General features: G+C 42.6%; 1 protein-coding gene across 1 annotated transcript in view; it reads left to right on the top strand.

Moving 5' to 3' along the window:
- The window catches only part of LOC102279750 (phospholipid-transporting ATPase FetA-like), a 74,553-nt gene that overhangs the window by 46,396 nt on the left and 4,058 nt on the right, over positions 1 to 24,099 (top strand). The window contains exons 14-23 of the mRNA XM_070375688.1: positions 7,519 to 7,684; positions 9,382 to 9,570; positions 10,275 to 10,390; positions 15,459 to 15,623; positions 18,047 to 18,158; positions 18,537 to 18,642; positions 19,016 to 19,163; positions 19,683 to 19,866; positions 21,470 to 21,693; positions 22,925 to 23,008. Coding sequence (XP_070231789.1) covers positions 7,519 to 7,684; positions 9,382 to 9,570; positions 10,275 to 10,390; positions 15,459 to 15,623; positions 18,047 to 18,158; positions 18,537 to 18,642; positions 19,016 to 19,163; positions 19,683 to 19,866; positions 21,470 to 21,693; positions 22,925 to 23,008 — 1,494 coding nt within the window. The remainder of the gene's footprint in view (positions 1 to 7,518; positions 7,685 to 9,381; positions 9,571 to 10,274; positions 10,391 to 15,458; positions 15,624 to 18,046; positions 18,159 to 18,536; positions 18,643 to 19,015; positions 19,164 to 19,682; positions 19,867 to 21,469; positions 21,694 to 22,924; positions 23,009 to 24,099) is intronic.

The raw sequence follows: 24,099 nt of genomic DNA, 5'->3' as shown, positions 1-24,099 counted from the left end.
TCCCACAGAGTCCAAAAGACTGTTCTATACATCTATGTCTCCTTTTCTGTCTCACATACAGGGTTTTCATTACCATCTTTCTAAATTCCATATATGTGCATTAGTATACTGTATTGGTGTTTTTTTCTTTCTGGCTTACTTCACTCTGTATAATAGGCTCCAGTTTCATCCACCTCATTAGAACTGATTCAAATGTATTCTTTTTAATGGCTGAGTAATACTCCATTGTGTATATGTACCACAGCTTTCTTATCCATTTGTCTATTGATGGACATCTAGGTTGCTTCCATGTCCTGGCTATTATAAACAGTGCTGCGATGAACACTGGGGTACACGTGTCTCTTTCAATTCTGGTTTCCTTGGTGTGTATGCCCAGCAGTCATATGGCAGTTCTATTTCCAGTGTTTTAAGGAATCTCCACACTGTTCTCCATAGTGGCTGTACTAGTTTGCATTCCCACCAACAGTGTAAGAGGGTTCCTTTTCTCCACACCCTCTCCAGCACTTTATTGCTTATAGACTTTTGGATTGCAGCCATTCTGACTGGTGTGAAATGGTACCTCATTGTGGTTTTGATTTGCATTTCTCTAATAATGAGTGACATTGAGCATCTCTTCATGTGTTTGTTAGCCATCTGTATGTCTTCTTTGGAGAAATGTCTGTTTAGTTCTTTGGCCCATTTTTTGATCGGGTTGTTTATTTTTCTGGAATTGAGCTGTAGGAGTTGCTTGTATATTTTTGAGATTAGTTGTTTGTCAGTTGCTTCGTTTGCTATTATTTTCTCCCATTCTGAAGGCTTTCTTTTCACCTTGCTTATAGTTTCCTTTGTTGTGCAAAAGCTTTTAATTTTAATTAGGTCCCATTTGTTTATTTTTGCTTTTTTTTCCCAATATTCTGGGAGGTGGGTCATAGAGAATCCTGCTGTGATTTATGTCGGAGAGTGTTTTGCCTATGTTCTCCTCTAGGAGTTTTACAGTTTCTGGTCTTACGTTTAGATCTTTAATCCATTTTGAGTTTATTTTTGTGTATGGTGTTAGAAAGTCTTCTAGTTTTTCTTTTACAAGTGGTTGACCAGTTTTCCCAGCACCACTTGTTAAAGAGATTATCTTTTCTCCACTGTATATTCTTGCCTCCTTTGTTGAAGATAAGGTGTCCATAGGTGCGTGGATTTATCTCTGGGCTTTCTATTTTGTTCCATTGATCTATATTTCTGTCTTTGTGCCAGTACCATACTGTCTTGATGACTGTGGCTTTGTAGTAGAGCCTGAAGTCAGGCAGGTTGATTCCTCCAGTTCCATTCTTCTTTCTCAAGATTGCTTTGGCTATTCGAGGTGTTTTGTATTTCCACACAAATTGTGAAATTATTTGTTCTAGTTCTGTGAAAAATACTGTTGGTAGCTTGATAGGGATTGTATTGAATCTATAGATTGCTTTGGGTAGTGTACTTATTTTTACTATATTGATTCTTCTGATCCAAGAACATGGTATATTTCTCCATCTATTTGTGTCCTCTCTGATTTCTTTCACCAGTGTTTTATAGTTTTCTATATATAGGCCTTTTGTTTCTTTAGGTAGATATATTCCTAAGTATTTTATTCTTTTCATTGCAATGGTGAATGGAATTGTTTCCTTAATTTCTCTTTCTGTTTTCTCATTGTTAGTGTATAGGAATGCAAGGGATTTCTGTGTGTTGATTTTATATCCTGCAACTTTACTATATTCATTGATTAGCTCTAGTAATTTTCTGGTGGAGTCTTTAGGGTTTTCTATGTAGAGGATCATGTGATCTGCAAACAGTGAGAGTTTTACTTCTTTTCCAATCTGGATTCCTATTATTTCTTTTTCTGCTCTGATTGCTGTGGCCAAAAGTTCCAAAACTATGTTAAATAGTAGTGGTGAGAGTGGGCACCCTTGTCTTGTTCCTGACTTTAGGGGAAATGCTTTCAATTTTTCACCATTGAGGTATATCGATGCATCTTAATTGATGTAGCCAATCTCCTGTTTTTATTCTGCTGTCTTTTGCTATTATAAATAGCATTATGATAAGCACCCAGGTACATACATTTTTGTCTCCTCTTCTGATAATTATTTCCTTAGAATAAAGTCCTGTAAGTAAAATTAGTTGCTGAAAGGGTGGCTAGATTTTTAATGCATTTAGTAGTGCCATATTGCTCTCTGGATCAGATCAGATCAGTCAGATCAGTTGCTCCGTCGTGTCCGACTCTTTGCGACCCCATGAATCGCAGCACACCAGGCCTCCCTGTCCATCACCAACTCCTGGAGTTCACTCAGACTCACATCCGTCGAGTCAGTGATGCCATCCAGCCATCTCATCCTCTGTCGTCCCCTTCTCCTCCTGCCCCCAATTCCTCCCAGCATCAGAATCTTTTCCAATGAGTCAACTCTTCACATGAGGTGGCCAAAGTACTGGAGTTTCAGCTTTAGCATCATTCCTTCCAAAGAAATCCCAGGGCTGATCTCCTTCAGAATGGACTGGTTGGATCTCCTTGCAGTCCAAGGCACTCTCAAGAGTCTTCTCCAACACCACAGTTCAAAAGCATCAATTCTTCGGCGCTCAGCCTTCTTCACAGTCCAACTTTCACATCCATACATGACCACAGGAAAAACCATAGCCTTGACTAGATGAACCTTTGTTGGCAAAGTAATGTCTCTGCTTTTGAGTATGCTATCTAGGTTGGTCATAACTTTCCTTCCAAGGAGTAAGCGTCTTTTAATTTCATGGCTGCAGTCACCATCTGCAGTGATTTTGGAGCCCAGAAAAATAAAGTCTGACACTGTTTCCACTGTTTCCCCATCTATTTCCCATGAAGTGATGGGACCCATGCCATGATCTTCGTTTTCTGAATGTTGAGCTTTAAGCCAACTTTTTCACTCTCCACTTTCACTTTCATCAAGAGGCTTTTGAGTTCCTCTTCACTTTCTGCCATAAGGGTGATGTCATCTGAATATCTGAGGTTATGGATATTTCTCCCAGCAATCTTGATTCCAGCTTGTGTTTCTTCCAGGCCAGCGTTTTTCATGATGTACTCTGCATATAAGTTAAATAAGCAGGGTGACAATATACAGCCTTGACGTACTCCTTTTCCTATTTGGAACCAGTCTGTTGTTCCATGTCCAGTTCTAACTGTTGCTTCCTGACCTCCATATAGATTTCTCAAAAGGCAGATAGGTGGTCTGGTATTCCCATCTCTTTCAGAATTTTCCACAGTTTATTGTGATCCGCACAGTCAAAGGCTTTGGCATAGTCAATAAAGCAGAAATAGATGTTTTTCTGGAACTCTCTTGCTTTTTCCATGATCCACCGGATGTTGGCAATTTGATCTCTGGTTCCTCTGCCTTTTCTAAAACCAGCTTGAACATCAGGAAGTTCACGGTTCACATATTAATCCCACCAAAAATATAGGAAAATTCCTCTTTTATCATGTCCTTGTCAGTACTAGGTATTAATATTTCAATCTTTAGAAATTTAATTGGTGAAAATTATATCTCATTTAATTTACCTTTATTTGATTACTAATCAGATTGAATTATTTTTATATACTTAGTTTCTTTCCTCTTCCCAATCACTTTATTGCCTATATATTATTATTTTGTGAATTGCATGTTCATATTCTTTGGGTTTTTTTTTTCTTATTTCCAAGGAGTCTTTATATAGTAAAAATATTGACTTTTCCTTTGGTATATATATTATAATTATTTTTTCCATTTTTGTATTTTGTTTATAAATTTGTGTTTAGAAGTATTTAATTTATGTAACCAGTTCTATCAATCTTTTTCTTTTATAACTTCAGGATCTGTGACATATTCAAAAGTCCTAACCCACACAATTGTAAAAATAGTTTCCTTTTCATTCTTCCTATCTCAGGCTGGTTCATTTTTACTGTTTTTTTCCATTATTGGATCTTGGCTTTTGTTTATGAATTTGAGTTAAACCTTCTTTCATAAGGCTTCTTTCATTACATTCAGGGTACTCTTCACCTATCCTTTTCCTGTCAGAACCAATTCCAAACCCTTAGCCACTTCATTTACATACTGAACAGCTAACTCCAGCTCCCAACTAATGCCTCACTCTATCCATCCAGAGAGATTGGAAATGCGAAATAAAATCAGTATTTGCCTTCAATCCTCTGGCAGGGACTCTGCTAATGACCTTGGCAAAATCAACAAAGATTGCTTCTAGGGAGTAAACTGTTACCCTGGAGCATCCTTTCTCTTCCTCTTCCTTTCACTACTGTGTGACCATAACACATTTTCCTCTGGTTCAATGGAATCTTTTCCTAAAAATGCTTTCTTCTTCCTACCTTGAATGAAACATAACTTTCCCTGAGAATATTCCTTTTCCTCCATCTCTCACACTCAGCATGCCAAAATCCCAAAGATATTTTCCTCATTATCCTGTGCCACTTTTCTTTCTTTTGGCTGCACTGGGTCTTCATTGTAGTGCATGAACTTATTTTCTTGCAGTGCATAGGCTCTAAATGTGTGGGCTCAGTAGTTGTGGTGTACAGGCTTCTCTAGTTGCAACATACAGGCTGTTGCCTGGCAGCATATCTTAGTTCCCCAGCCAGGCCTCAAACCTGGGTCCCCTGAATTAGAAAGTGGATTCTTACCCACTGGACCACCAGGGACATTCTTTCCTGTGCCACTTTTAAACTGTTACTTTTTTCCCTCATATAATCTTTCTTCCTGTGATGCAGTGTGTTTTGATGCCTTCTAGCTATTCTCCTTTCTCTTCCTTTCGTTGACATTTACACATCTCCTGGCTTCTCCACTTCATCCTGAGGACTTTGAAACTTTTTCATGTTTTCCCTCTCTTCCCAATCCCTGCTGTCATCTTGGTGATATTGGTTTCTTTATGGGTGATCTAGCACCATAGATGCTTTCAGGTGTCTGAAAGAATTTATCTTTCAGATTACTTCTTGGACTCAAAAAAAATCTTTATCGTCCATTTCTGGGTCATCATGTCACCATCCAGAATTGTATTATGAAATTGTAAACTCCCTTGTCATGATCTCTGGTCACAAACCTTATTCCTCCAGTTTTCTTCGTACTTGACTCCTAGTATACCTGCTTTCTTATCCTAGGAAGATTTACGAACTCTCTGTTCTCCTTTTTCTCCAGTATGTCAATCCCTTGTGACTTTACTTCCTTTCCTCCGATCTGTACCCAAGATCATGAGCATCTTCAACACCTCCCTTTTTTTCCTCTCTTTGATCTCCCAATAAATCTCAATCTTGAATTAATCAAGCCATCTACCCTTCTCTGTTTCTAATCTCAGAATGCCAAGTACTTTTTGGAGATCACAAAACCTTTACAAATTCAGAGACTCCAACTTATTTTGGGTTTCCAGTGCCTCTTGGATAATTTTTTAATTTATTTATGGTCAGTTTAATTCTTAATTCTTTTTATTAGCTATTCCCAAATTCACCACCCTCAGGCCTTCTACCACATCTCACTCCCTTCTCCCCCAGGGCTCTGTTATTGCACCTCTTTTCCCATCTTTATAGTATCATGTTTTTACTGACCTTACTGCCTACTTACTAATGAACTCCAAATCCACATATCCAGGAACCCCTTTTATCTCCCTCCCCTTTCATGACCAAGGCTAAAGATATCCTATAAAAACTATCTATAGCTGTGTCACAGCATCTCAAAGAGCTTCCTCAATTCATTACTGCATCATCTACCCTCCATTCTAAGTCCATTTCCTCTTATCTGATATCCCCAGTTTCCATCCTTTTGTCTGGGACTTGGATTTGCCATTCAGTCTTATTCAGCTGGATGTTTGACTTCCAATTTCGGAGTAATTCATGAATAATACCTCTCAGATCATGCTGTACTGCGGCTCCAAACCAGCCCTGCCCCAGTCCCATACCCAGCTAGGTCCAGTGTTCTCAAACATTACTTGTTTGGAACAGGAGATTAGAAACTAGCTCAGATCTCTTACCTGAGCTTCAAAACTATACAAACCTGCTTTTGTTACTACCTGTATGCCCTTCAGGTATCCCCAGGTCAGTTTGTCAAAAACATTTTCAAACCATGCCCTGAATTTAATATTTATTTTGTCACTACTTCATGACTTCTCTTGTGAATTACTGAGTGGCCTACTAACTGGTCTCCCAGCCTCCTGTCTTGCTACTTCCAATATATTCTTCATGGTGCTACCAGAGGACTATCTGATCATATGACTCTTGGCAGAAAATTGCTGTGGTTCCCTATAATATGATATAATATGATAATGCAGGATCTGCCTCATATCTACCTCTCCAACTTCTCTCTCATCACTCACCAGCTTCTAGTCTCAAAGAATGTACTAGTACAAGAGCCCAGTTCTAGAAAAGCCTCAGAGGATACTATATAATGAGTTATCTTAAATTACTGAACCCACAAACTTTTCAGAACTCGCAATTCTGTGGTTGGCCAGGTCTAGAACTTGGCTCTGGATCTGACCATACTCTCTCACTGTCATGACAAAAAACTCTCTAGATGGGACATAGAAAAGAGCCAGTATAGCCCACTGCAGACTACTGTTTCCCCAACTTAGCACCAAGCAGGACAATTGTGTCTGTAGTTGACACATTGGAGCCCAGCCCAGTTCTGGTGTAATAGCACCACAACTACGAAAAACTGGTTATATATCCTTGAGAGTTCTGGTATGGCCTGGTGAAGTCTGTTAACAACACTGCACTCCAGGGTAGGCATAAGAGATTCTTGGGACCAAACTGAGCCAGAAAAGAATGTTTACCCAAGGTGGCTACCAGCAGCCTACCTGAAATGAATGACAGTCAACATTTAAAGGAGCCAAGCCCATAGCCAGGAAAATGGTAGTGAATATTAGGTCTAAAGATTGAGGCAAGATCAATAACCTTGAGGACTAGAGGCAGGAAGGAATCAGGGGTGCTGATGGGTCAAATAAAATGGTTCAAAATTAAGTCTGTGAATAAGAAGTCTATACTGAAGCCTCCTTGCAATACATCCTTGGCCCTATCTTGTAATATTCCTCTCTAGCCCTCTTGTGGGCTAAAATAGGAATAGTGCAACACAAGGATATCATTGTACCTTACTCCTTCCCTCCCCAGCTCCCCAAATCAGGTAGAGGACAGCTAGAAACAGGACTTAACCATTTACTCATAGGGAACAGTTACCCTCTTGTATCCTCAGGTTTGATTTGTCATGGATTTGGGACTTGGAAGAATAGAGCCTGAAGATGCCCATTGATCATTTAGGACAGCTGGAGTTGAAAGGGGGCAAGAAGGGTCTGCCAGGAAGTGCTCAGCTTCTCTCCTGTGTGATGGATCTTTTCTGAGTGAATGGATGGTCCAGGTCAGAGTACAAAGGCCTCAGAAACCAGCATAGGATCTCTCTCACTTATCTTGCTTTTCTTTTCCCATCCTCCTGAGAGTTCTCATCACATTCCAGAAATTGCCCCTAAATCAGTTGACCTTCTATAAAGTATCAAGCTGCTGTTGAGAAGTTCATTCTGGCTTATGTGTTCCAGAAAAGAGAAAAGGTTGACTTCTCCTACAACAAACTGGCCGATCCTAAGTTTTCATTTTATGACAAGACTTTGGTCGAAGCGGTGAAAAGGGGAGATCGCTGGGTACATTTGTTTTTCCTGTCACTCTCATTGTGTCATACCGTGATATCAGAAGAGAAAGTAGAAGGTGAGTAATCATGAGGCCTCATTGAGAACATGTCGAGTCTAGGCTGATTTGGGGGTGGGGGTTGATATCGTTTTAATGGCTTAATCTAAGAAAGAACTTTTTAATAGGGAGAGTTGTCCAGCAATGGGATGGATAATCAAGGTAAGTAGTGAGCTCCTAGTCCCTGGATATATTCAAGTAGAAAACAACCTCTTGATCTTAAAGAAGATTCAGTCATTGGATAGGGGTCAAACTTGGTGCTATCTAGGGAACTTGAGATTCTCTAATGTTCTGTCACAGAGTTTGTCTAATTTATTGCCAAGATCAACCCCACTACCTCTGACAAGACTTCCTAAAGGATGAGTTGTCATCCTCTTGTTGCTTCACAATTTAAAGGTATCCCCGTATACCCTAATTTCTTCAGTCACCAAAGACAACAATGTCATCCATGAATTTATTGAAATCTTTTTTAGAAATAATGAGAAATTACTGATTTTAAATTAAAAAGACTTTTTTCCTTAACAAACAAGAATTTAGGCAGCCAATAAATCACATCTTTTACCTTATATTTTTACATCACTTTATAATTTTACAAGTTGCTTTCATTTATTTTACCTCCCACAGTCTTCATGACAGCCCTCTGCAGAATAAGAAGAATGATCCTTGTTTTATAGTGAAGTAAGCTGAAGCTAAAAGAAATTAAGTGACTTGACTAAAGTCCTATAGCTAAGAAAGGCAAAAATGGGATAAGAACCCAAATCTCGTGTCATCTGGTCCCATAAGCTCCCACCCCACCAAGGCCTCTCCAGGTCTGACATTCCAGTTAATCGCTATGACTTGAAGCATATTTGGACTTACCTTTGTTTACTTCCTTGAGTGACAAGGTAGGAAACACACAAGAAAATAGTCTTACTATCCCATGGACACATGGTATGTCTGACCTAAAATTATACTGCTTCATCTACATCATTCCCAAGTATAATATTCTTGTGGTGCCTAATTGCTTTTCAAAATTAAATTGGCCTTCAAAAGAGAAATAATCCAAAATATAGCTCAGGTTATGGGGGTATCCTAAAAGAAGAGTTCCAGAAATGTCTTGAGTAATAACAGGTTGAAAGATTGATTCAACAGAGTAAGTCATTTAGCTTCCCAGGATGAGCGTTTCAAAGGCAATAGTACGCATTAATATATATATTTTAATTGTTTACTAAACCATCAATCTTGTTACCCTGTAGCAGTGTTCATCAAAGTGCAGCCAGTCTTATGCAGGAGCCTTTACGTAGACCTATCTGCATGAGACTCACTCAGGAGATTTGTTAAAATTCAATTTCCTGGGCTATCCTCCCAGGTTTTGTGATTCTGGATTCTGTAGTTTGGCTCGGACCCAGGAACCTTCATTTTTAACAACCTCCTGAGCCACCTTTACCCTCTAAAGTTGGAAAGCAGCTAGCTATGTTTTGTTTGTGTACATGTACTGTGTACCTCTGTAATACTAACTCAGGTCTGTGAAATGAGGTGAAAATATTAGAAAGAAAAAAGAAACTGACCTGTTCTGTGCAACCTGGCCTTTTAGGGCCAGACCTATGAGGAAATTTTGAAGAAAGATGCCCCTCCTGGGCTCCATCTTTATGTCAGCCACTTGGACGACAGTCTAACTTCTGGGTGGACTTCATCCGCACATCTCTATGGGCTCTGGCTGCCCTCTTCTCTCCTGCCAGGTGAGCTGGTTTACCAGGCTCAGTCCCCAGATGAAGGTGCCCTGGTCACTGCTGCCAGGAACTTTGGCTTTGTGTTCCGTTCCCGCACGTCTGAGACAATCATGGTAGTCGAAATGGGGAAAGCGAGAATCTACCAACTGCTGGCTATCTTGGACTTCAGCAATGTGCGCAAGAGGATGTCAGTTATTGGTGGGTGCCGCTCCTTGTCAGTCCTCTCCCCTTCTTTGTATTTCATATACATTCATACATTCATTTTTCTCTTCTGTCTGCACACAAATATTTTCTCTCACCCACATGCCATTTCCAAGGCACTCTTGCCACAAATACGGACACAGCCATTCCCACTTTCTCTCTCATAATTCTTTATATTTCCTTCTATACACATATATAAGCTTAACAACCACATGCTAAGCCCCTTATTTAGTGATCCTGGATAGTGACTTGTCAGAACTTTCAAAGCCAAGATAAGAATGGAGAATAAACTCTTAAAGCCTAAACTTGGAATGAGAAATGGGGGCAGGCATTATGGGGGAAATTCATACTATCTTGCTCTTAGTTTGGGCCTCAGACTGAAGAGGAAGGTCATTTTTATTCCCTGGTCTTCACTAGGTATGGGCCTTGGTCTGGAACTTGGACTTGAGAAGCTAAATGTGATTCTGTATCAGTCTTCCATAGGTGATGTTGAACCCATGGAAAAACTGGTTCCAAAAGATCTCTCACATCTCACCAGCCCTCATCATTCACCCTGTGTGACCACTCATTGAGTGCTTAGCCTGACGTGGTATCAGAAACAAACCTCATGGGAACAGCCTTCAGCCATCCCTCAATGGCTTCGACATGTTCTTGTGACAACGGACCCATGTGGTTACTTTGCTTACTTTGCTTATTTTCAGTGAGGACACCTGAAAATCGCATACTGCTGTTCTGCAAGGGTGCAGACACGATCATCTGTGAGCTCCTTCACCCGTCCTGTAGATCCCTCAAAGACATAACCATGGACCATTTAGATGTAAGTGTTCAGGTTGCGGGGCAGGAGAGCAGCAGGTGGCTCTGTGTATCTGGATGTGTATCCGCGTACGTGTCCCCATGTCAGTGTGTTTCAGTATGAGGTAGATTGGTATCTGTGTCTCTCTAATTGATAGAAGAGTAAAAACTACATCCTTCTGTGGGATTCTTGTTGACCATGTTGCCAGCTTCTGCAGTGAGCAGTTGAATGGGCCAGGATCCCATGGGGCATGATGAGAATATGTTGTAGGAACATTTACTACAATCAGGACAGTTCACTCTGTGATTCCTGGCCCAGTCATGACAGGAACAGACTGCTTTTAGGTATGGAGCAGAAATCACCAGGCCTGGACTGTTTAGGTGACTGTGTGACACCATCCTCTGTTATTTATAGGGTTAGAATCCCCACGGGTGCCTACCTGCCGCACTCCACTTCCACCTTTTGGGATTTGAGATGTAACAGAGAGAATGGCTCCAGTATGCTAACATTAGAAAGGAAAACCATATTCATGCTCTCTGAGGTTTCTACCCCTAAACCTGGATATATCAAGGGTTGGAGAGATGGGACAGGGGATGTGATGGGGGAAAAGGCAGATCAGAGAAGTATTTTAAGGAAGAAATAGTTTGGAGGAAATGCTATTTTATTAGGACATTTTGGCGTGGCCCTACATTAACACATAGTCGGAAATCAGAGAACAAATGGTCAATAGGCACATGAAAAGATGTTCAATGTCATAGCCATCAGGGGAAAGCAAATCAAATCACAAGATGCTACTTCACATCACTAAAGTAACTAAAATCAAACAGATGATCAGACAATAATGAGTACTGCCAAGGATATAGAAAAATTGTACCCTGCACACATTGCTGACGAGAATGTAAAATGGTACAGCCATTTTGGAAAACAGTCTGGCAATGGCAGTTCCTGAAAAAGTTAAGCACAGAGTTGTCATATGACCCAGCAGTTCCACGCCTAGGTATATTCCCAAGGGAAATGAAAACTTACATTCACACAAAAATGTGTACACTAATGCTTATATCAGCATTATTCATACAGAAACCACCCAGATCCCCATCAGTGGATGAATGAGTAAATAAAATGTGATAAATCTGTACAGTGAATGCTAGCCAGTCACAGAAGGGAATGACATACTTAATACATGCTAAAATGTGTAGCATGATAAACCTTGAAGACATTATGCTAAGTGAAAGAAGCCAGGCACAAAGGGCCAGTATTGTATGATTTCATTTATATGAAATGTACAGAACAGGCAAATCTGCAGAAGAGAAAGTAGATTAGTGGTTACCAGGGGCTCTAGGAAAAGGGAATGGGAATGACTGCTAATAGGTAATGGGGTTTCATCATCTCAGAGATGATGAAAATGTTTGGGATTAAGATAGTAGTGATGGTTGCACAACTTTATCAGTATATAGACATATAGATACATAGAAAGTGAAAGTTGCTGAGTTGTGTTCGATTCTTTGTAACCCCATGGACTATACAGTCCATGGAATTCTCCAGGCCAGAATACTGGAGTAGGTAGCCGTTCTCTTCTCCAGGGGATTTTCCCTACTCAGGGATCGAACCCAGGTCTCCCACATTGCAGGTGTATACATATATATACATATACATTATATTATACATAATTGTGTACTTAATTGTATACCTATATATTACACTTAATTGTGTACTTTAATAGGGTGATTTTTATGGTACATAGCGTTGTATCTCCAGTTTTTTTAAAAAACCACTGATGTGTCCCTCATAGGACAACTCTCAAACTGGTTTCCTGAGGTCACAGTTTTGTTTCTTCAGTGTGTGTGTGTGTGTGTTATAGGCTGTGTGTGTGTGTGTGTGTGTGTGTGTGTGTTATAGGCTACTCTGAAAACCTCCCTTATCTTTTAACCGTCCAGAACACATGAATTTGGGTATCTTCTCAGCGTTTCCACAGACTAGATTCAAAGGGGAATCATAAAACCATTTCAGATCTTTTGACCTGCAACCAACCTTAACAGACACCCATAGTGGAGCCTGACTACATTAGTCTATTAACCACTGAGAATATTCTGTAAGAGTCAAGTTCCAGAAACCCATTCATGCAGAAGCACAGCTCCAAGCCCTCTAAGACAGGAATCCAGCAAACAGATCACACAAAAACAAGCAGCAGTCAGCACCCCAGGACCCCAATTTGCCCCCCACAAGGGAAAAGAAAAACATACAAGTAAGAGATATGTAGGAAATAATGTTAAGGACAGTCTGCTAAAGTATTTGTTGAATGGATTAAGAATCTGTCAATGTATTGTTAAGCTTGCCAAGTCCTCATATCAGTACGCCATGCAAGATCAATTTCTGCCATATCTCTTCCTTTTTTTAAATGGCTGATGTATATTTTAATTCCTGAATATATATGTGCATATATGTATGTATATTATTGAGGTAAAATTGGTATGTAATATTAAATAAGTTTTAGGTGTACGCCATTATAATTTGATACTTGCATATACTTCAAAGTGATCACCACTTTGTCTTGTTATCACCCATCCCCATCAGTTGACCCCCTTTCACCCCCCAACCCCTTTCCCCTCTGCTGCTGCTGCTGCTAAGTCGCTTCAGTCGTGTCCGACTCTGTGCGACCCCATAGACGGCAGCCCACCAGGCTCCCCCGTCCCTGGGATTCTCCAGGCAAGAACACTGGAGTGGGTTGCCATTTCCTTCTCCAATGCAGGAAAGTGAAAAGTGAAAGGGAAATCTCTCAGTTGTGTCTGACTTTTAGCGACCTCATGTACTACAGCCTATCAGGCTACTCCGTCCATGGGATTTTCCAGGCAAAAGTACTGGAGTGGGGTGCCATTGCCTTCTCCGTCTTTCCCCTCTAGTAACCCCCAATCTGTTCTCTTTATCTATGAGTTTGTTTTTGTTTTGTTTGTTCATTTGTTTGTTTTTTAGATTCCACATATGAGTGAAATCATATGGTGTCTGGTCTTTCTTTATCTGATTTATTTCAAACAACATAATACTGTGAAGGTCCATCCATTTGTCACAGATAGCAAGATTTCTACTTTTTATGAGTGTGAAGTGTTCCATTCATCAGTGGACACTTAGGCTGTTTCCATGTCTTGACTGTTGTAAATATTGCTGCAGTGAACATAAGGGTGCATGTATCTTTCTGAATTAGTGATTTCATTGTATTTGGATAAATATAAATACCCGGAATTGGAATAGCTGGATCTGGATCATATGGTAATTCTATTTTAAATCATCAAGAAGACAAGAAATAACAAGGGTTGGTGAGGATGTGGAGAAAAGGTAACCTTCATACACTGTTGGTGGGAATATAAACTGGTACAACCATTAGGGAAACCAGTATGAAGATTTTTCCTTTGTAAGAAGTCTCTTGAGAGCATCTCTCAGCCTTCTTTTTTATAGCTTCACCTGTCAACAGTAAAGAGATTTAAGAGAGAGGATTCTTGGACTTCCCTGGTGGTCCAGTGGTTAAGACTCTGCAGTCTCAGTGCAGGGGACCAGGTCAGGGAACTAGATCTCACATGCTGCAACTAAGACTAGGCACAGCCAAATAAGTTAATTAATTTTTTAAAAAGAGATAGGATTCTCTACAGATATTCCTGAATGTTATTTTTACCTGACAGCTAACCTGAAGTACTCAGGAGTTATACAGAGAACTAATAACAAAATATCAAGGTGATAAATTCTGTTTCTCTTTGGTCTTGTGATGCCACAGTGAATTAGTTTAAAGCTCATTATTACCAGTGATTGTGTAGAATTGTTATTCATTTGCAGTTCTCAATACACAAAGTCTGCTTCTAACCCATTTTCAGTTAGATATGGATTGTGTCCTAAACTACCCACACTGTCACCCTGCTTTCCTTGTAACCAAGAGTATACTTCTGCAAGATAATTAGTTGTGGTTAGTTAGGATACATTAGGAAAAGGCAATGGCAACCCACTCCAGTACTCTTGCCTGGAAGATTCCATAGAAGGAGGTGCCTGGTAGGCTACAGTCCACGGGGTTGCAAAGAGTGGGACACGACTGAGTGACTTCACTTTCACTTTTCACTTTCATGCATTGGAGAAGGCAATGGCAACCCATTCCAGTGTTCTTGCCTGGAGAATCCCAGGGACGGAGGAGCCTGGTGGGCAGCCGTCTTATGGGATCGCACAGAGTCGGACACGACTGACGTGACTTAGCAGCAGCAGCAGGATACATTGGTGGCCAAAGAGCAAAAGGTACTAACTTACCCAGAGAGCATTTCAGCAGTGACCTCATTAGCACTCTTGGCTGTGACTAAATCAGCTGAGCCAACCAGCTGTAGGTGGTGGTGATGGTTTAGTTGCTAAGTCATGTCTGACTCTTTGCAACCCCATGGACTGTAGCCTACCAGGCTCCTCAGAGGTCCATGGGATTTCCCAGGCAAGAATGGGAGTGGGTTGCCATTTCCTTCTCCAGGGCATCTTCCCAAACCAGGGGATGAACTCGCGTCTCCTGTTTGGGCAGGTGGATTTTTTACCACTGAGCCACCTGGGAAACCAACCAGCTGTAGACAAACACACAAATTTGCTGTTTAAGATGCCCACGAATACTTGATGAAGGAAGGCAGGGAGAAATGAAAATAAATGAATGTATGCTTGTAAAAAAAAAAAAAACAGTAACACCCTTATTTTTTATAAAAATTCCTTTTTGCTTTATCACTCCCTTCTTTCTCATATTATAAACATCATTATCTTCTGTGTGGAGGGTGAATTACTATCCCAATTTTAGAAGAAGTCTGAAGGCTTCATTCTTTATCACGGTCACAGCAAACTGCCTAACCATAGGTAGAAGTTAGAATCTTCTGTCTCTCGGAAGTATTCTCAGACTTTATACACAGCTATACTGGCCTTATCTTTAGGACATCTGACTGAGAAAACAGGTGTTTTCTGGTTAGGTAGTAGCCCTGTGATACTAGGCAATAAACCCTCTCTCGTGGGCAGAGGGAGCCTGTGGGGCTAGTCTGTCATTCCTGACTCAGCCCTAACTCAGCCCAAGTCCACTCAGTGCACACATGTCTTCCAGGATTTTGCCAGTGATGGCCTTCGCACCCTCATGGTGGCCTACCGAGAACTGGACAGTGCATTCTTCCAGGACTGGAGCAAGAAGCACAGTGAAGCCTGCTTGTCTTTGGAGGATCGGGAAAATAAAATATCAATTGTCTACGAGGAGATTGAAAGAGACCTGATGGTTAGTGTGCGAAAATCAGGGACAGATTAGGGGCAGGGGAGCAGTTGGGAGACTGAACAAGGACTCTGAGAATGGCTTCCAGCAAGTCATAGGTTTAGGCTGTCTCTGGATATAGAATCCAAGCTGACTCAGGATATTGTGCATCTTTGAAATCCATAAATAATGAAAAATGCATTGGTTGTAAATTTCGTCTTTCTGGCAGTGTTTCTTATCCCAAAGATGTCCACAGAAGCTAAGTAATCTGGAAGAAATCAAGGTCTGAATGATGTACAAAAAGTATTTGCTATTTACGATGCCCACTGAATACTTGATGAAGGAAGGCAGGGAGAAATGAAAATAAATGATGGAATTAATTGATGGAATAATCAAGACAATAGTATTCACTCTTTCATTCAACAATATTTTATTAAGTGCTTTGCCAGGTACTGTTTTAAGCCCTGAGCATGTAGTAGTAGACAAAACAGACCAAAAAGTAATATATATACATAGTATGTTAGGTGTGACAGTTCTGTGGAAGAAAATAAAGCCAGGAAGAAGGGTTGGGAGTATTAGCACATTGCATGTGTGTGTGTGTGTTATAGAAGAGAGAGCATAACTGCTATTTTAAATAAGGCACTTGGTCCTCACTATGAAAAAGACATCTGAGCAGAGATCTGAAGAAGGTGCAAGCCAAGCAGATCTCTGGGGAGTCAGTTTTCCAGAAAGAAGGAATAGTAAAAGCGAGGACCATGAAACAGGAGCAGACCTAATTTGTTAGTTGAAGAGCAAGGCAGCTGATGTGACTGATACAGTGTAAGCAAGGAGAGAATAAAAGGACATGAAACAGAGAAGCAGTAGCAGGTCTTGACAGGCTGGTATAAAGACTTATAGTGAGACATGAAAAACCACTGAAGAGCTCAACCAGAGGAGGCATGTGATAGCTTTTACAATGATTAGTCTGACTGCCATGTGGGGATTATGCTGTAAAGGAGCAAGTGCAGACACAGGGAGACCAAGTAGAAAGTAACTGCAGTAGTACCAGAGAGAAATGATAATGGCTTGGATCAGATAGAAGTAGCGGAAGTGGTGAGAAATGATCAAATTATGTACATTTTTAAACAGTAGAGCCAACAGAATTTGCTGGTGGATTATAGAATATGATAAAAGAAGTTAAGGATGACCCCAACATTTTTGACCAGATTGATATAGGCTCTGCTATAAAAAGAGAAATTGCTGTGGTCTAGTGGTTAAGAATTCACCCGCCAATGCAGGAGACATGGGTTCAATCCCTGATCTGGGAAGATCCCGCACTCCATGGAGCAACTAAGCTCCTGTGCCACAACTACTGAGCCTGTGCTCTAGAGCCTGGGAGCCACAATTATTGAGCCTATGTGTTACAGCTACTGAAGCCCGCCTGCCCTAGAGGCCATACTCCTCAACAAGAGAAGCTACCACAGTGAGAAGCCTGCACACCACAACTAGAAAAAAGCCCAGACAGCAATGAAGACCCAGCACAGCCAAAAATAAATAAATAAAATTATTTTAGTAAAAATAAGAGAAATTGCTGATACTAAATGGGAAAATTTAGAGGTGCCAAAGGTCACAAATCTCCTTCCATGGTTAGCTCTGTGGTTAGTGTTTCTAGTCTGTCCTTTTAGAGGCCCAGCAGCAATCAGTCAGTCGTTTGTCCATCTGTCAGTTCCTCAGACTCAGTGTTGGTGCCCATCCCTGTGATCAGTAGGATATCATTGAGAAGAAGGCATGGTGTGGACCAACATGCTTTTGATCTAGTGTGGGAAAGGCCTTGAAAACCTCAGAAGCCCTCAGTAGATGCAAACAAATGAAGTTCATCCAAACTCTTTTAGAGCTGAAAAACGAGTTGGATTTGGGAGTCCCTTGTCTGAGACATACCACTTTTGGAGACCAAAGCCAGGAAACGTGCTCTGAAAGCAAGAGAGAAGGAAAAGTGTGCTGAGAAACAGAGGGTTTAGAAGTGGCACAAAGCTTCATGTACGACTTAGTCAGTCTTTTCCCTCTTTGATTCCTTATATTCTGTTTCTAAATTTGATGTCAGTGTGTAATTGAAGAAGTGTATCTGTTGAAGGGCAGAAGGCCGTGAGTTTTATGCCATTGAGGCCCTTGTGCCAGGACAGAGCCAGCTTACTAAAGAGGATACTAAGGTGCCAGTCAAGTTGTTGGATACCACTAAATGCTGGGAAAGATTAAAGGCAGGAGGAGAAGAGGGTGACAGAGGATGATGGTTGGATGGCATCGACTCAATGGATATGAGTTGAGCAAACTGTGGGAGATAGTGAGGGACAGGGAAGCCTGGCATGCTGCAGTCCATGGGGTCACAAAGAGTCAGATATGACTGAGCGACTGATCAACAACAAAATGCCATGAGTCTCTTCCTTTTCCTCTCTCACTGATATCTCTGTTCCAAGCTGTTAGGGGCCACAGCCATAGAAGACAAGCTGCAGGATGGAGTACCTGAGACGATCCTCACCCTGAACAAAGCCAAAATTAAAATTTGGGTTTTAACTGGAGATAAGCAAGGTAAGGGGAGCTCCTTGCCTGACCAATGCTACAGCCTAAATATATCTCAGTCCCCCATAAAATCTAGCATAGAAACGGGCACAGTACTGATCAAGGAAGTATATCCAGATTGCCTGGAGAAGTGAGTACAGACTGGAATTGCTTTACGTAATAAGGAAAGCTTCCTAGAGGAAGCTAAGCCAGAATGATCCTAGTTATTGATCAATAACTTACAAGTCTGTCCTGTGGATGTTTGAAGATAGTCTCTACTGACTCATGAAAAACACATTCAAATGCATCCATGGCAGCTGTGGACACATGGGGTCTGCACCTTATGCCTGTGCACTGTAAAGACCCTGTCCCAGCCAAATGCGACCTGTGTTCCTCCTTGCCCTGCAGAGACCGCTGTGAACATTGCCTATGCCTGTAACATATTCGAGGATGAGATGGATGAGATATTTATCGTGGAAGGCAACAATGATGAGACTGTTGGAGGAGAACTCAGGTATGAGGGAAGAACTGCCACAGCCTGTCACTGGAACCAAGATTTCCCACCCATCTCTTCCCCCAGTATGGCTCCCACATTACCAGAAGGGACAGAGAAGAAGTGGGGGAGGGCAAAACAAAAGTCCTAAAATATCTGAGAGAATTTTGTGAAGAGGCATTAGAGCTCAAGGAGTGTGCAGAAGTGGAGAAGTGTCATGTGTAGATCACACGCAAGGCGGGGGTGGGTCTCAGGAGGTGGTTGCGTCTGAGGCCCTGGAAGGTACTCTGCAGAGGCTCTGCATCCATCTGGCCCATTTTCACTTTGGGACACCTTTTCCTTCCTAAGCTCTAGGGCTTCCGGTCAGACATTAATCATCACTCTTGGCTTACAGGTCAGCAAGGGAAAAGATGAAACCCGACTCTCTACTGGAATCAGACCCCGTAAACAGTTACCTCACCACAAAGCCCCAACCACCCTTCAAAATACCTGAGGAGGTGCCCAATGGCAGCTATGGCTTAATCATCAATGGCTACAGTCTGGTGGGCAACACAGATCTACAACTCTGTTCTCTTCTTCCAAGGAAATCTTTTCTTAGGTCCAACCCACTTCAGGGAAATTTCAAGATCCTTTTGCTATTCCTTGAGTTACCCTAGTCCCCCTCCCTGTCAGACATCTTTCCCCCAGCCTTCTCTAGGCAGGAGTAATGAGGAAAGAGAAGCCAAGGGCTTATTCCTTCCTTCTCCAAATTCTTCACTGCTGATGTTGCCCATTACTTGAGGAAGGACGGAAGTGAGCACAACCAGGTCCTTCAAAAGGTCTCTGGGCCTTTTAACCCAGTCAACCAATTTGACGTAGTGAGAGACTCTCATGGTTTCCTACTGGAAGCTGGGTCAGGATACCTAGAACTGACCTGGGGGCTTGGCTTCACTGGGAATGGAGCATCTTGGGAGCAGCTCTGCCTGAGAGGGGAGAACGGAGGGGAAAGAGAGGGCCAAGGAAGGTTCTGTCCCAAGAGCTTTTGGGGCAGCCTGGAATGTAGATGTGTCCTGGTGCTGCAGGCCCATGCTCTAGAAGGAAACCTGGAGTTGGAACTGGTGCGGACGGCGTGCATGTGCAAGGGGGTGATCTGCTGCCGGATGACACCCCTCCAGAAAGCCCAGGTGGTAGAACTGGTGAAGAAGTACAAGAAGGCGGTGACACTGGCCATCGGGGACGGGGCCAATGACGTCAGCATGATCAAAGGCATGTGAGGGGTCGGGGGCAGTAGTGCCTAGCCGTGGGCTCGCCCTTTCCTTCTTCCATGGGCAAAACTGATGTGTGTGGCGCTGTGCTGCTGGTTCATTCTCCTGCATATGTCCTGTATGTATTGTGCATTTATACTGTTGCAACTTCATCCATGTTCCTCGGCACCTGAGTACCCACTTATTTATACATCATTACATACAGTCATGCACACACATTCAGATTCATGCATGCAACACTCATGTACTCAGATACCCATGGCTCCAACAAGAACACAGGCACATGCTCAGAGAACAAGCTGTGCACCCACAACACCCATCTTGTTGAGATGGCATCAAAGCCCACAGAAAGGACCCTGGGGCCGGAGTCATGGTTGGTTCCTTTCTTGAAGGCTGTAGAGTTGAACAATGTTAGGCAGACAACAGGGCTGCCCAACCAGGGAATTAGCTATGCAGCCTGATGCAGGGATCTTTTCCTCTCTGAGGCGTTATTCCCAAGAGCTTTCCCTGACTCCCCTGGCTGGAGAAGAATAGCAAACTTACTGATGCTTCAGAGTAATAGAAGCAAATGGCTGAAACTGGTGTTAATTTCAGCTGAACGCTGTTAGCCTCCAGCAGCTTATAGTTCTGTGAGCTATGATCACATCTAGGGGTCCTCTAGCCCAACCTCTCTCCCATACTGAAGACACTAGCATATATGCCAGCCTCAGTTTCAACACTAGGAAGTGTTCTTGCTCTCTTTCTCCAGTTTCTGGAACTTATTTGACTTTTAGGGCCTCAGAGGTTTTAGTTATTCTGTTAAGCAGTGTAATCGGTATGTACCAGAAGATCAAAGAATTTAATCTATACTACCACAGGCCAATTAAAACTTTTAGAAATTTAAGTCTTATCTTCCATCAAGCATAAAAGTGAAAGTGTTAGTTGCTCGACATGTCTGACTCTTTGCGACCCCATGACCTGTAGCCCGCTAGGCTCCTCTGTCCATGGAATTCTCCAAGCAAGACTACTGGAGTGCATAGCCATTCCCTTCTCCAGGGAATCTTCCTGACGCAGGGATTGAACCCGAGTCTCCCTTGCTTTATCCAGAAAAAGACACCTTAAGCTTCCTGAAGAACTCATTTCTTACTAACTATGTACATCACTGTTCTCCCAACAGTTGGAGTTTAGCTCCTTAGATGAACTTAGATAAATAAATAATGTGTTAGGTTGATATCCATCCTGAATCTGTTATCAAGAGATAACAAGAAATTTTTTTACCTGAGCACCTGGGCAGTAGGGGAGAGCCCAGATGGCTATAGTAAGTACAAAGACCATCAAGGACAGACTTCTACAATAATGCTAGCCATACCCGGTAATCTCGGGGGGCAGCATCCAAAACAAAGCGTGAATGAAGGGGCTGTTTTCTGACTTGTGGGGGAAGGGAAATCCACTGAGGAGAAAAGACTCCATTAAGTAAATGGCACTTCAGCTGGGCCTACCAGTGTTTTTCAGGTGTAAAATAAGAGGTACATGAAACACGATCTCAGCCTTAATCGTAGACTTCCCAGGCTGGGAGCCCAGAGAGAAAGCTCTTTGGCTGAAAATTTCCTGGGGTTCCTTTGCAGCTGCCCACATTGGAGTCGGCATCAGTGGCCAGGAGGGGATGCAGGCCATGCTCAGCAGCGACTACGCCTTCTCCCAGTTCCGCTATCTTCAGCGTCTGCTCTTGGTTCATGGCCGCTGGTCCTATAATCGCATGTGCAAGTTTCTAAGCTACTTCTTTTACAAAAACTTTTCCTTCACCCTGGTGCATGTCTGGTATGCCTTCTACAGTGGGTTCTCTGCACAGGTAAGTGCTCAAGTGGCATTCTCCACTCTGGTCAAGTGGGTCTTCTCTAATCTTCCTCCACTTCAGCCAGTTCAGACCCTTTTTCACCTCTAGAGACCTGTGTATGATGTGGCACCATCCATCCTTTATACTCCTCACCCATGATGATCCCATCTCCTAACCCTGCACTTAACCTTAGAGTTCTAAACTCTGTCCTGGCTCTGACTCAACCTTGACTTCTACCCACAGAACTCTCCCAGAAGATACTTTCATCTTTCCCATGACATAGAGACCTAGAATTTCCAAACATATGTAATGGAGGTGGGGGGTGGTGGGGATGAGATTCCTGGATCTGAGAGTTTTTTAGGATCCAGAGTAATCTTTATGGAACAGGCTGAACTGAACTAACACTTGGAAACACAGCTTCTCTTTACTTCTCCTTCCTCACCCAGACATACCACCCTGCCAGAAACTGTTGTTGCTCTAATGAGTATGAAATCTCCACAGAAGTGGGGAGAAGTGATCCTTGGATGTTGATGTTCTATGAGAATTCCCTTTTTCCTATAAGAAGTTTCTCAGGATTCCCAAAGAGAAACAACCTCCGGAACGATCATCTTGGGAGATCCCTACTACCTTTGTGACCTTGCTATGCTATGACCTTAAGGCTCCAGGAAAACAGACCAGTCAGCAGACAGTAGTGGGCTTGTCTGCCCCTAGTGTCTAGTAACACCAGCCTGGCTTGTGGGAGGCGTATGTATATGTACATGTTACTGCTGACCTCTTGTGGCTAGGAAAGAAAGTAGCCTACTATAGGCTCATGGGTCTGTTCTGCTTGCCAGTGTTAGAAGGTGTCCAGGGTTATAGGAACTACTGAATGCCGTAAAGCAGATAAAGAACACAGAGGCTTACATGCCTGGGAGTGCAGGGGTACACTCAGCATTCCCTAGCAGCCACTCTGGGTCCTTTCCATGCAGAGAGGAGCAGTACAGGTCATGGTAGAGTTGGTCTAAATCATCCTCATCAGATTGGCCACAAACAAGTGTAATGTGGCCTTGCCCCAGCCTAGGACCCAGGGACCAAACAGAGTCTGCAGTCAGCTTTCTCGGTCAAATTTCAGAAATCCAAACCATGTTCTAGGTTATCACGGTGATGGGTAGGTGGAGGGCAGAAGGGGTCCTCTTAAAGCTGGGAGGTAGAGCTGAGACTTTGGAAAAGAGAAATCTCCTAAGAAATCTCCTTGGTGTTCTTCCAGACAGTTTATGATACCTGGTTTATCACTTTCTACAACCTGGTCTACACCTCCCTCCCTGTCCTGGGCTTGAGTCTGTTTGATCAGGTAAGACCAGCAACAAACCTCTTAGTCAAGGCTGAAGCCCCTGGCCCCTTGAAGAGTATTCCCAGGAATGAAGAGGACAGCAGCAGCCAAGAGATAGGCTCCAAAGTCAAATGTAAATAGAATCATTTCTAGAGGAAGGGAGGGAGCTCACCACCTGGAGAGGTATCATTGGATAAAGTAAAGTATACTCTGCCACAGAATAACCATCGGCTGCAGAAACCCAAATTTTCCTGTGTCAAGTTTTTCTTCATAGAGAGAAACACAGACATTGTGCTGTGCAATAAATGGAGTGTGTACAAAAAGTGGAAGGAAATAGTTGTTGGGGCAGGACTAGATAAATCAAGGGGCTCCAGAAAGGAGAGACCCATAAAGAGATAATGGGATAAGTGAGGCCTAGGCGAGAATCCTGAAGGCCAAGCTTGGAAGTATGGGTCTGACTCCTCAAATTGTAGGGAGTCAGCCTGGGGGGTACTGCCTAGTCCTCTTGGAAATTTCCCTGGGCAACGAGGGTCCTGGTGCCCTACCTCTCCCTCTTCTACCCAACCTCCAGTCCTGGGTACGTAGAATAAAAAGGGAGCCTCCAAAGAGAAATAAAGTAGCTGAAAGAGGACATCACGGGATCGTGGTTCCTGGTCTCCATCAGGGTAGGAAGGAAACTCTCCGTGAAGTAGCTGCCAGCCTCAGAGCAGCAAGAGGATGAGTTCTGTCATTCAGCAGCTATACAGCTTCAGTGATCTAAATCTAGGGATCCACAACCTCTCAAAACAAGCCTCAATCCTTGTTACCCAGAGTTTTAGATTTAGGAGATGAAGATGGTCCCATGTCATCCTCACAGAGAATTCCCTCAGCTGAGTTCCCCAGTGGCTACGGGAATGGGAGGAGCATCACAGAACAGAAATACCTCTAACGGACTAACTGGATGCCACCGGCCTCCTCTTGCCTCCCACTGGCTTTTGACAGAATACTCAGCCAAAGGAACACTTAGAACTAGGGACTCATGTCCCAGTTGCCTCCCCACCCAAGCTCCAGTCCTTCCTTCCCTCTACTCCCAATCCTAACTTCCCCCTTTCTTAACTCCCCATCATGAACTT

The sequence above is a fragment of the Bos mutus genome, chromosome 8 (assembly GCF_027580195.1).
Source record: "Bos mutus isolate GX-2022 chromosome 8, NWIPB_WYAK_1.1, whole genome shotgun sequence".
NCBI lineage: Eukaryota > Metazoa > Chordata > Mammalia > Artiodactyla > Bovidae > Bos > Bos mutus.
The sequence above is the reverse complement of the archived record's forward strand: the minus strand, read 5'-3'. Positions and strand labels throughout refer to the sequence as shown.